Source organism: Acomys russatus, chromosome 1, assembly GCF_903995435.1.
Source record: "Acomys russatus chromosome 1, mAcoRus1.1, whole genome shotgun sequence".
NCBI lineage: Eukaryota > Metazoa > Chordata > Mammalia > Rodentia > Muridae > Acomys > Acomys russatus.
Window position 1 is genome coordinate 91402688 of NC_067137.1, and position 12547 is coordinate 91415234.

General features: G+C 42.3%; 1 protein-coding gene across 1 annotated transcript; it reads right to left on the bottom strand.

Moving 5' to 3' along the window:
* Window positions 1-8927: 8927 nt before the first annotated feature.
* Window positions 8928-11395, bottom strand: Adam21 (ADAM metallopeptidase domain 21). Its single transcript, XM_051148537.1, has one exon. The coding sequence runs from the start codon at window positions 11391-11393 to the stop codon at window positions 9291-9293; it is 2103 nt and encodes a 700-aa protein (XP_051004494.1). The 5' UTR covers window positions 11394-11395; the 3' UTR covers window positions 8928-9290.
* Window positions 11396-12547: the final 1152 nt, after the last annotated feature.

The window sequence follows — 12547 nt, forward strand, 5'->3', positions numbered from 1 at the left end:
CAAATGTAAAAAAAAAAGACAAGGAGGACTTTATCTTATGAGCTTCAAACCACCCTGGGAGAGGCATCACAGGCAAACTACTGATGAGATTGATTGCATTCCTGGACAGGAAATTGTATTTTTTGTGTAATACAGGCACAGCCCAATACATTCATGCCCATGTAACCGAACTTAATAACACTCTGTCATGTTCCTTCGTTGACAGTTCATTCTGTTAGTCAATAGAATTTATCCAAAGGAAAAATAAAACTTCTCTGTCTGTCAAGCAAGTATTTACTACTTAAAGCAAAGCACCTAGGCTGACACACATGACAGAAAATGGGTATTTCCTTGACATTTACATCCTAGAGCTTTGTTTCCCAGGACCTTATGGAAAAGATTTCCTGGCGTATAGCTGACAAGACTCTTACTTAACTTTTAAAAAGGTGTATATAGCCATGGCTTGTGTCTGATAACAGTCTTACCTAACTTAAGAAATGTCTATACGTATGAAGAGACAGAGAAAGGATGATTATAGGCTTGCTCAAGAAAAGTTCCCCAAGAAAGGAGAAGAGAAATGGCATTTCTTTAGGACAAGATGATTGCAGGACTTAAGGTGTGGTTTTTGCAGCCATCTCACTTTTGAAATAGGACATTCCAAACAGAGGTTGAAGGAACTTCCAGGGATCAAAAATACAAAGGCCTTAAGAACAAAGTGACCCTGAGTGTGTAAGGTGACTAGAGGGACTCCTGGAGTTGTTCAGAGAATTGAAGAGTACGTAGTCAGCATAAAGGCGGTCTTACAGTTAGAAGCCAACCAGCAACTTCTAATGATAAACAAGTCAGCAGTGGATTCTACAGGACTGAGACAGGGAAGGCAGGGAACCTAGGAAACATGGGAGGAGAAGGACCCTGTCCTCTCAGAGTCTAATTAAAACCTCTCACCAGCTGAGCAAGGACTCAAGCACAATTATCCACATTTGCTGTAAAGGCTAACGGCACTGCGTTGCATTTCTTCATTACTTAGCCAGTGCGTAAAATTGTCAATGGCCTGGGCTTAAGACCACAAATGTGTATGGCCTTGCTTGGGATTTTTTTTCCCCATTATCATTCAATTCTAGAAAAAATTTATTTCCTTTTTTATTTCTCCAATGACATATTCATTATTCAAGGGTGTGTTGTTTCATATCTATAAGTTTGTATGTTCCTATAGTTTCTCTTGCTGTTGACTTCAAGATTTATCCTATTACGGCCATAAAAATACAGAATGTTGTTTCAGTTTCTCTATATTTATTGAGACTTGCTTTGCCTTTACACATTTTAGAGACAACTTCATGGGTTGTTGAGAAGATTGTGTATACTGCTGTATTTGATGAAATGTCCTTTAGGTATCTGTTGGGTCCATTTGATCTATGATGTCATTTAATCCCAGTGTTTGCTCATTCATCTTTTGTATAGTTGCTCTCTTTAGTGGACAGTAGGGTGTTAAACTCACCCACTATGACTGTGTTGGAGTTAATCTGAGATTTTCAATTAAGTGGTGGTTTCTTTATAAAAACTGGATGAATTCATATATGTATGATCCATATATATTTAGAATTGTAATTTCCCTTGATGGATTAATCCCTTGATCAGTATGAAGCAGCCTTCTTTATCTCTTCTGACAAGCTTGATTTGAGCTGGATCTAGTGGAGCGAGCACAACTTTAATCCCAGCACTTTGGAAGGCAGAAGCAGGCTGACCTCTATAAAGGCCAGCCTGGTCTACAGAGTGACCTCTGTGAAGGCCAGCCTGGTCTACAGAGTGAGTTACAGGACAGCCAGAGCTACATCATGAGACCTGGATTCTTAAAACAAAGAATTAAGTTTGAAGCCTATTTTGGTTTTTTATTTTTATTATATTTTTATTTACTTATTTTGTGTGCATGTGTGTTGCAAGTGCATGCCACATGTGTGTGGATACTCACAAATGTCTGGAGGTCAGAGGACACATAGTGGGAATCACCATTCTTCTTCCACCATGTGCATCCTGGGAATTGAACTCAGGCCTTCAGCCTTGGCAGCAAGCACCTTTATCCACTGAGCCATCTTGCCCATGAAGTCTATTTGTGAGATAATTGAATAGCACCTGTTAACTGGTTCCATTCGCTTGGAATGCGTTATCTTGCATTCTTTTACCCTAAGGTGTGCTTCTTGGAGGCAGCAAAAGAAATCTTCTGTTTTCTAAAACAGTTTGCTAGTCCATGTCTTCTGAAGGACGAAATAAGACTATTGATATTCAGGGTTAATATTCAAAGGTAAATACTGCTCCCTGTATTAGCCATGTCTCTAGAGGAACGAAACCAATCAGATGAGTGCGTATAAATGAGCATTTATGAACTGTTTATTTTTAAGGAGTAGCAACAGCTGAATCACACCAGAGGAGGCACTGTAGCCTCCATAAAGGACATAGTTCAATGGAGTCAACCAGCACCATGCTGCTGGCTGGTCACTCTGTGGAACGGTGTCACATTGGGGGTTTGGTGCTGGTCTGTGCTTCTGACAGATCTGGAACTTAGCAAAAGCCATACCTAACTCAGCTTCAGTTAGTGGGGGTCTATATTGTTAAGTCCATGCATAACGGCCATCTCTGTTGCCATGGCCACACTGTTGATGGGCTTACTGGACAATGACAAGCAGAGTCTGAGAAAGAAGCTGAGTGTCCATAGAATGGGTCATCTTATCTACTTGATTAGTAAACTCTTCCTCTTCCTTATTTTTAAACAAAAAATTTAGAACTATTTTCATATGTACCTATGTCTGTGTACTACATGTGGGTCTGATGCCTGGGAGCTGAGAAGGCATTGAATTCCCCGGAATTGTAGATGTGGATGGTTTATAAACGACTGTGTGCATGCTTGATAATTGAACTCATGACCTCCATAAGAATAAATATGGCTCTTAACTGCTAAACTATCCCTCCAGCTCCCTCTTTCTCTTGTGAAGTCACATTTTGACAAACGTTTCCTTGTATATAAATGCCCTTTGTACATTTGGAGAAATTTGTTTTACTCTTCCTCAAATGTCTTACCTACCAATTTTGCAATCATGCTCCTTCCAATTCCCATTACCCCCAGCCAAACCATTGACTACATCCTAAGAGTCAGTATAGAATCGCTCATCTGGTCATTTCGCCATCCAAACAAAGGGTGCAACCATGTGCACTGAACCTCTGCCCACTGTGGGGGTTTCGTGATTTTCTTTTCTTTAATGAAAGTCGTTGCATCGTTTATTCCCTCCCCACTTCCTGGTCTCTCCAGTGTGTTTATTTTTCCCTTCAGACTGAAATATTCCTTCCAGTATCCTTGGTAGTGTTGCCTTGGTGGTCATGAATCCCTTTAACTTGCGTTTATCATGGCAAGTTTTTCTTTTTTCCATCAATTAAGATAAACTTACAGGCCGGAGAGATGGCTCAGCAGTTAAGAGCACTGACTGCTCTTCCAGAGGTCCTGAGTTCAATTCCCAGCAACCACATGGTGACTCACACCTATCTATCTGAGATCTGATGCCCTCTTCTGACATGTAGGTGTACCTGCAGATAGAGCATTCATATACATAAATTTTTTTTTAAAAATAAATTTGCTTGGTATATTAATTAGGCTGGGCTCTTAATTGTTTTGTTGTTGTTTGGTTTGGTTTGGTTTTTTAGAATTTGAAAGATACTAGTTTTCTTGCTTTCATGGTTTAGACTGAAAGTCAACAGTTATCTTGATGTTTTGTATTGCCTTGGCCCTTTTGAAGTTTTCAATAACATACTTTCTTTGTTCTGTGCATTTAATATTTTGACTGTAATACAATACAGGGTGTCGGGTCCCAGCCCATGGGAAAAATCCAATCAGGGTTCACCTGAAAGAGGGAGTGGGGATTAAAAGTAGAATACAGAGATGAGAGAAATGACGAATCAAGTCAGGACATTTCTGATCAAGATTCACTTTATTGCCGACTAGCAGGAACATATATAGGGCAAGGTCAATAGGATCTATTCTTATCTCACTCACCCTAGCCCCCGGGCAAGAATGCAATAGCCTAAATTGCTCTGTAGAACTTCCTAGTTCTCTGTGTAGTTCCTTATAAGAACTTCCTAGTTCCTCTGGGTGGTTCCAAGTTGAGACTTCTCTACTTCTTTCAAAGGTAAATAGTCCAAGGATAGCCTAGAACACAAGACCTCGTGGTGAGGTAAAGGTCAGCAACTCGAAGGTCACAGCATACAGCCTAAGCGCAGGATTTCTGACATGGCAGAATTTGGCATGGGTCCCCACAGGGAACTATATTAATTCCTCCTGAGGGCAACACTCTCACCAACTTAAGCAGCTCCCTCTTGGCCACACCTCTTGGTGGCCTCACCACCTCAGAACTACTAGCAGCGCAGCAAGGACCAAGCCTCCAACACACAGACCTGTTGGCTCTGTTTCTTAATAATTAAACTTTATTATACAACCCAACTAGCTTACACAAGAAGGTAAAAGGGTTAAAGGGACAAAAGAGTGAACCTTCCGGTATCCGTTCCACAGGACGGGTCCTTAGGTGTCTCTCTGGCCTGCATGCTGGTCCAGCTGGTCCGCTGCTCCACACACGCTCCAGCCCAGGCTGAACTTGTTCTCTCCTCTCCACCTGCCTGAGTCACATGGGAAGGGCGGTCTCCTTCTCCCGTTGAGGGTCAATAAGAAAAACAATAGCCCAGTTGGGGTTCCCAGGTCTGCTTCCTGAATTCCGGGACCAAGATGGCTCCACTCAGTCTGTCACAAGGTATTCATGGGGTGCTCCAAGGGTAAAGCCCTCCAAGACTGCTTTCACCTGTGACAAAGCTTAATCTTTCCCACACAGACCTTTAGAAACAGACCACATCCAAAGCATAAATGACTCAGCCCAGAAGAGGATCGAATCCTGTTACATGACTGTTGAGTGGTCGTGCAAGAAGTGCATTGATGTATTTTTAATCCACTTTCTCTACATTACAGGATAAAGCAAAGGATGGCAGTGTTGACATACAGTGTGACAAGTAGCGATGTGAGATACAAAGTCTATAACCTTTAGTTTTGAAAGAAAGTATCAAGTTTTATTATTTTGGTGGATTGTTATGCTATGTACTTGTGGCTTAGCTGGCAAATCCCTAATGACTTAAGCGGAAGTGTCAAGGCAAGGCTAGTTTTAGGCTGTTTGGATGTTGTGGATCAATTTTAGCCATGTTTCCACCAAAAGTTAGGAGACAGCAGGAAAAGAAAGAAAGAGCAGGAGAGAGAGAGAATGGAAGTATAAGAAAAATCTATAGTCTGGGGAAGGCATGGCTTATGAAGAGGATAGTGGGAGGCAGAGGCAGGTGGATCGCTGTGAGTTCGAGGCCAGCCTGGTCTACAAAGTGAGTCTAGGACAGCCAAAGCTATCACAGAAAAACCTTGTCTCGGAAAAAAAAAAAAAAAAAAAAAAAAAAAAGAAGAGGATAGCATCATTAAAAGGATATCAAATGCTTTGCATCTGACACAATAGGAAAAAAATTCCTTAAAAGCACCTCAGAAATTTACTAGTCTTAAGTCAGCCTAAATTCAAAGGTCTAAAAATCAAAACAATTGCTGGGCGGTGGTGGCGCACGCCTTTAATCCCAGCCCTCGGGAGGCAGAGACAGGTGGATCACTGTGAGTTCGAGGCCAGCCTGGTCTACAAAGCGAGTCCAGGACAGCCAAGGCTAACACAGAGAGACCTTGTCTCGAAAAAACAAAAAAAAAAAAAAAAAAAAAAAAAAATTAAAAAATAAAAAAAATAAAAAGAAAAGAAAAATCAAACCAATTAATAGGATAACAAATGAGATGTAATCAGAAATAATTAATAAAGTATATTTTAAAATAAATAAATAAATATACACGTCTGTACCTTAAAAAATAAAAATAATAAAAAATAATAAAAATCAAACCAATTAAAAGACTCTTTTTTCTCCCTCTTTCCCCCTCTCTTTCCATTTTTAGGTTATAATTTATATTTCCTCTTTCTTCCTTTCAATGCCTCCCTACTCCTTCAAACTGATGTCATCTTCAAGAATTTTTCTTGAGACAATACTGGGAAGCCCTGCTCATATGGACCAAGGACATGATTTCTCCAGGGTCCATTCACTATGTTCAGCTGCCTGCTCAGAGGTCACCGCAGCCATGGTTTAAGAAGGTTTAGCTACTCTTCAGTTGATGCCATCCTAATGATGCTACTTTCTCATTCGTGCAGATTACTAGAGCTGTATAGTCATGGACGCTTTGACCTAGATTTTTTCTTTAATTAAAAAAATTACATTTATTGCCGGGCGTGGTGGCGCACGCCTTTAATCCCAGCACTCGGGAGGCAGAGGCAGGTGGATCGCTGTGAGTTCAAGGCCAGCCTGGTCTACAAAGTGAGTCCAGGATGGCCAAGGCTACCCAGAGAAACCCTGTCTTGAAAAAAAAATTACATTTATTGTATGCACACAAGTAACGTGTATGCACACACATGTGCCTGGCGTTCGTGGAAATCAGAGGACAACATATCAACCCTCTTCTTCCACCATGGAGGTCCTGGGACTCAAACTCAGGTTGTCAGACTCGAAGGCATGGCTTTTACTGCTGAATCATCTTGCTGGCCCACACTCAGATTTTACAGGGACAGCTGAGAGGCCAAAGTGTAGCAGCGTCAAATGACCCTCTGAGGATGCTGTGTGCATCAGTGAGAGTAAACTGAAGCTGCAATGTTAGGAGTGTGAAGCTGCCTGCTGAGGAAAGCCACGGGCCATGAAGATTGCAGTGGCAAAGTCTAGGTGGCTGTCCAAGCCCTTTCGAGTTCACTATATGACTCGAATGTCTGACAGGAACCTATAGGATTAAATGTTTACTGTGCTAAATTTTGGTCTTTAATTCTACCTCTCCTTTCAATACTATCTTCTTTAAAAAAAAAAACAAACAAACAAACAAGCGTGTGTAGGGGTGTGTGTCTGTGTCTGTGTGCATCTGTGTCTGTTTCTATCTCTGTGTGTGCACACCTGTGTGTCTGTGTGTGTGTGTGTCTGTGTGTGTGTACACACGCACATACATTCATATGAATGAATGCACATACATGTATGGTCCAAGGACAACTTTCAGGTGTCAGTTCTCTGCTTCTGCCTCACTGAGGCAGCCTCTGCTGTACTAAGAACTCCTGCCTTACTGACCAATCAGCTTCCAGACAGTTCTCTTGCCTCCACCTCCCATCTCATGCCAGCAGTGCTGGGATTTCAGATGCAAGTTGCTCCATGTTTTGTTGTTTTTCAGATTGGTTTGGGAATCAAACTCAGGCCTTATGGGTTACACAGTAGGCACTTTTACCTACTTGGCCGTCTTGCTGCATTGACCTTCCTGCTTTGGAATGGGTTTGCTTTATGCAGTTGTATCTCAACAGTTTGTAACTTCTTAAAACGGAGGCTCCCAGCTAAGTGTTTTAGTCTGAAGGGAGACTTCGGATGGGGACTCGGAAGAAATGCTCATACTGGGACCTTGGGGAAACTTCAAGAGAAATACATTTTGCAGTACGAGGTGGATGTGATCTTTGGTGGCCAGGGCAGTTTCGGTTTGGATATGATGTGTCCCCCAAAAGTTCATTGTCTGCAGCTGGTGGATCCATCCACTGGAAGCTATTCAGTAAATGAATGTCTTGACAGATTCATAATATTCATTATTGAGAGGTGGCGTCAAATAACAGGGGGTAGACTCCTGGAAGCATGCCCAGGGAATTTATATCCTGTCCCTGGGGCTCCCGGCTTCTCGCCTCTCCTCCTTCCCATCTTCCCCTCATACCTTCCCTCTGGCACTTGCTCTCTCACTGTCCTTTCTGCCTGCCACAAGGAGAGCAACTTTACCCTGTCTCGATACTCTGCCTCAGCATGGCCCAGAAACAACAGAGCCGGCTGACCATGCATCAAAAATTAAGAAAGAAGGAAAGAAAAAGAAAGAATGGGTGTAAAGCCAGTATAGGATATACTGTACTAGCCTGGAAGACCTTCTGAGAGATAGAATCAAGCCCCCATAATTGTCCCACGAGGATGGGGAAACATTTGTTATTGCTTGAGAGTTGCTTCAGAGTACATTCACTCCTCCTTGTTTCTGATTTGCTCTATGAAAGCCCAAGCACTGCCTTACAGGACAGCATCCGTGAGCACGGGATGTATCCATGTACTACAGACAACCCCCTGAGCCCACTCCAGTCGGCCTGGGTACCGCCAGCATCTGCTGCTGCCGCTCTATGCTTTCCAACCTTAAAGAAGCTTCCTTTTGTTTTATTTTCCCATGATTTCATTTCTCACATAACGCATTTAGACTTAGTCCTTGCCTTGGTGTCTTTTCGTTTCCCTAGGGAGCTTGAGTAAAATGGATGCTGACGGCCAGCCCAGTGTCCTCTCATCCCGCCATTGCTCACTTGTGATCCCAGTAGATAATTCCCATATTCTGCCAATTTGCCACTACATCCATCTTGTGTCTCCCTTCCCTTGGCAGCTTTCTCTAGAACAATTCAGTCATTCCCAAGGTGTTTCACATGACTCTCCAGCGAGGCCATGGAGGATGGTTCAGGCCTCAGAGAGGCTTGTTCAGCAACTCCTTCCTTTGTGCTTCCCAACAAAGAGATTCTACGTCCATTCACAAAGAATCCAGCAAGTTAACTTTTTAAACGGATGTTTTCATTTACCTGTTAAAGCAATGACAACACCTCAGTCTGTAGATCAGCCTGGTCTTAAACTCACAGAGATCTCCCGGTCTCTGCCACCCAAGTGCTGGCCTTACAGGTGTGGCCATCACCCTCAGCCTGAAAATCGCTTTTTAAACATAAAAACTATCCTGTTCCATGGGATTTATTTATATTCACAGAAAAACTCCAAAAGTGTTCCTGAATTGGCAGGACATGGGAAAGAGAATCAACAAGCTAGGCCATCAGAGACGTGGGGGCAAGGTCATGAGTTTTTAATTAAAGGAAAACAATTAGCAAAGATTGACTTCTCACTTTTGTTTGCTATATAAATCCAAGCAGGGTGGGCCAGGTATTATCATTCCTCAATGAAGTTTCATTTGCTGCTCAAGATAATAAACAGTAGCCAAGAACACATTGAGAATTGATGGCAGTACTCCTGATATAGATGAAGGGAAGATGTTCTGATCTTTCTGTAAACCCTCAGAAATATGCTCAGATTCATACATGCAATAATATTTTTGTTGCCATTCTTAATCATGGGATAGTAATTTATGTGTCTTCTTAACCTGGTGACTAAGCCTTCATCTCTCTGGGACCAGAAGGCATTCAACGACATAGTCTATAAAGCCCAGCTATTAACAGACAAATTAGAATAGACAAAACAGTCACAGATACTGACAAGACGACCATGCTGACTCTTCTGTTTGGAGATGCTGGACCACTGTCAACACTACCTCCATAGCCTCTGTGAAGGCAGAAAGGCATGGACCACCCATAGTCACAATGGCAGTGGTGTTTGTTATTACAGACCCCCTTCCTATTACAAGTCTCAGGAAGGCAGGCATTTGAAAGGACAGACAGACCGACACACTTCTTGTGTATGCAGATCTTTCCTGTTCCACAGGTGGTGCCATCTCTTACTTCACCAACATCAGGTACACCCATTGCCAAACAATGGTCAGAACTCCAGCAGGTGGCACCATTGGTGTAAACGTTCTGCAAAACGTACCGAGCCTGGGGGTGGCGAATGTCTTCCACATTTTCACACTGGACTTTACCACAAAATACATCTGACAGTCTACATTTTAGGTATACTGTGCCGTTTGTACCACAGTGGCCAAACCTGTTTCCCTGAGAGTTGATTTCTCTATAACAGTTATGAGATGCACTTCTTGCACCTTTGCCAAAAATCTCCCTGCACTGTTGGCCACGGTCATTGCACTGCTTTTGATAGCAGTAGGCGCTGGCACCACAAGGGACCCCATCCTGAACATAGCTGTCTTCTGGGCATTGGTGAGATGTTCCATCGCACCATTCTGGAAGGTCACATTCATTGACCTTCGGTCTACAGAGCTCCCCCAATGGCCTGAATCTGCAGTCTTTGCAACAAAGCCCAGATGCACAAGCAGCCTCAGGCTTCAGTTTACAGTTCAACAAACAGCAGGGATCTTGTTCACACTCAGGTACAGATCCACAGTCACACTCCTCTTCATTTTCAACCATTCCATTCCCACAGCGCTCCACCAGAAAGACCACGCCTGGTTGTGGTTGATTGTGCAAACAAGTTCCTTGGTTTAGAGTGGTCTTCATAAAGTCACTGTAGCTGCAGTTGGTGAATCTCTCCGCTGGAACCCTGAAAGTACTCATGACACAACCACTTTCCCCACAAGAACAGGATTCTTTATCATGCTGCATGCCAAAAGTGTGACCTAACTCATGGGCCACCGTGTTGGCAAAAAGAGACCAAGAGTCTCCTTGGAAATTTTCAACTCCACAATCAAGAGGAGGACGGCATATTCCTGCCACGTAGGCTATTCCAAGTACACTTATAAGTGAGCTTTTAATGAAAATATGGGCTGCATCATGATGTACCTGAGAAAGACTGACTTGTTTCCACTGAGAAAAATTTGCTAAGACCTGGTGTATGTTTTCCATTGGGAAAATATTTCCTCGACTCCAAATCTCAATGCCAATCAAAGTCACATAAGTACCCAGCTGCTTGTACATGGAATCCACCATGTTAACAATGAGAACCACATCTTCCTGCACCTTTGACAAGTTGCCTTGAGAGGAAGTGAAGAACCCGTAGTCTACCACGACAGCCAGCTCCAGAAACCATGTGTAGGTCCACAGTCTTGCATAATTGGGCTTCCCAGCTGACTTCCCAGTCTCTTCAAGTCCAAAGGGTTGGTATGGTATTCCCGTCTCTGTTAAACCACATGTCACAGGTGAAAATTGGGTCTTGTTATTATTTAATGAATAAAGTAGGTGTTCAAATGTGGTAGAGTTCTTGATGGGTTCGATTTCATAGGAGAAGCCATTCATTTGTAACACTCCCCGAAACCCTCCATTGCAGGCACTGAAAGCTACTAAAGACTCAGGGGCTCCCTCCACATAACCATGATAGTAACAGTCGCTAGGGACAAAGGGGTAATCCCTGCGGAGGGCATGATCCTCTGTATATGTAAGCACAGAGAAGTGAGTAGAAATTAACAGCTTCTTGACTCTCATGTGGACAACATGTCTATGGCCACCAAATATAAGGCTGTAGGAAAGCCATCCTGAATTCTTTGCACCACTGGCCTTGCTGGTCACCTTTAGGGGGATGACCACTTCTGGAGAACTGAGGTATTGAGTTGATCCAGTCTGTGAGAGGTCAACAGGGGATGGAAACACCTTAAGGCAGAGCAGCAAAAGAGCGCCTCTCATGAGTGCTCTAGCATCCCCATCTAACATTGTGAAGCCATCTGTCCAGAGCAGAAAAGGACCTGGGATGAGACACTTGTGCTCTGGCTCCTCCCCTGGAGCTGATCGGGGAATAGTGCTGGCATTTAGAGATTGGGTCCTGGCAGAGCTGGACCATCAGAACAGCAGTGCTGAAAGTAAAAACAAGAGTGTTCATGTAAGGTGAGAAAATACTGATTGATGAGTCCACACAGTATTTTTGGATTTGGTTTCAATGAATGGGATAAAAAATTCTGGGGTGAGGGTAGAGAAGATAATATTGGTCCTATGTTGAAAACTGTCAAAGTAGGAAGGTAAGTACTTATACAATTACCCTAATCCTTACTTAGTTGGTGGTATGAAAAGATCCGTAATAAAAAGTTAAAAGAAAAATTAGGAGTAGAATGAGTCTGTATCTTGATTTTTCTAAAATTGTATTAGTTTACATTTGCGTGTCTTTGCATAACTATTGGTAGTCTTCCAGTGAATGTTAAGATTGGAGATGTGAAAAATAATCATAACAATGTGCATATAAATTTGTATTAGTTTTAGGATTTACATTAATCATTCTTTATACACTGTCTCAATGAATTCTGTGTGAGTGTGTGTGTGTGTGTGTGTGTGTTACACTGCAAGGTTCTTACCTACAGGGCTTATAACTTTCACTCATCTTAATGTTTTCTATAATACCTAGCATATTTTTGTGAACCATGAACAAGTACACAAATTTTGTGGAACACCTAAGATTATAAATGAATGCTACTTAAAATGAATTCATCTTTAATTATAATTTCAGAAGAGGAAAAAATTATAAAATTCCTCTAAGGATATGGGAGAAACATGTTCTCATCAGTTACCTGTGGAAAATAGCAATGCCAAAAGAAAATGTTTTCAGAAGTAAAATGAGAAAACATGCAATTGAAAACCCCAGCCACTGGCAGGATGGTATTTTAGGACTGGTGTGGAAGAATCCTTTTTTTTTTTTTTTTTTCAAAAACATATACTTTTGAAAATGGAAAATTTTTGCACCTGACATACAGTCTCACTGGCAACACATCCATTTCTTTGTTCATTGAAAAAAGAACTTAGACCGGGCGTGGTGGCGCACGCCTTTAATCCCAGCACTTGGGAGGCAGAGG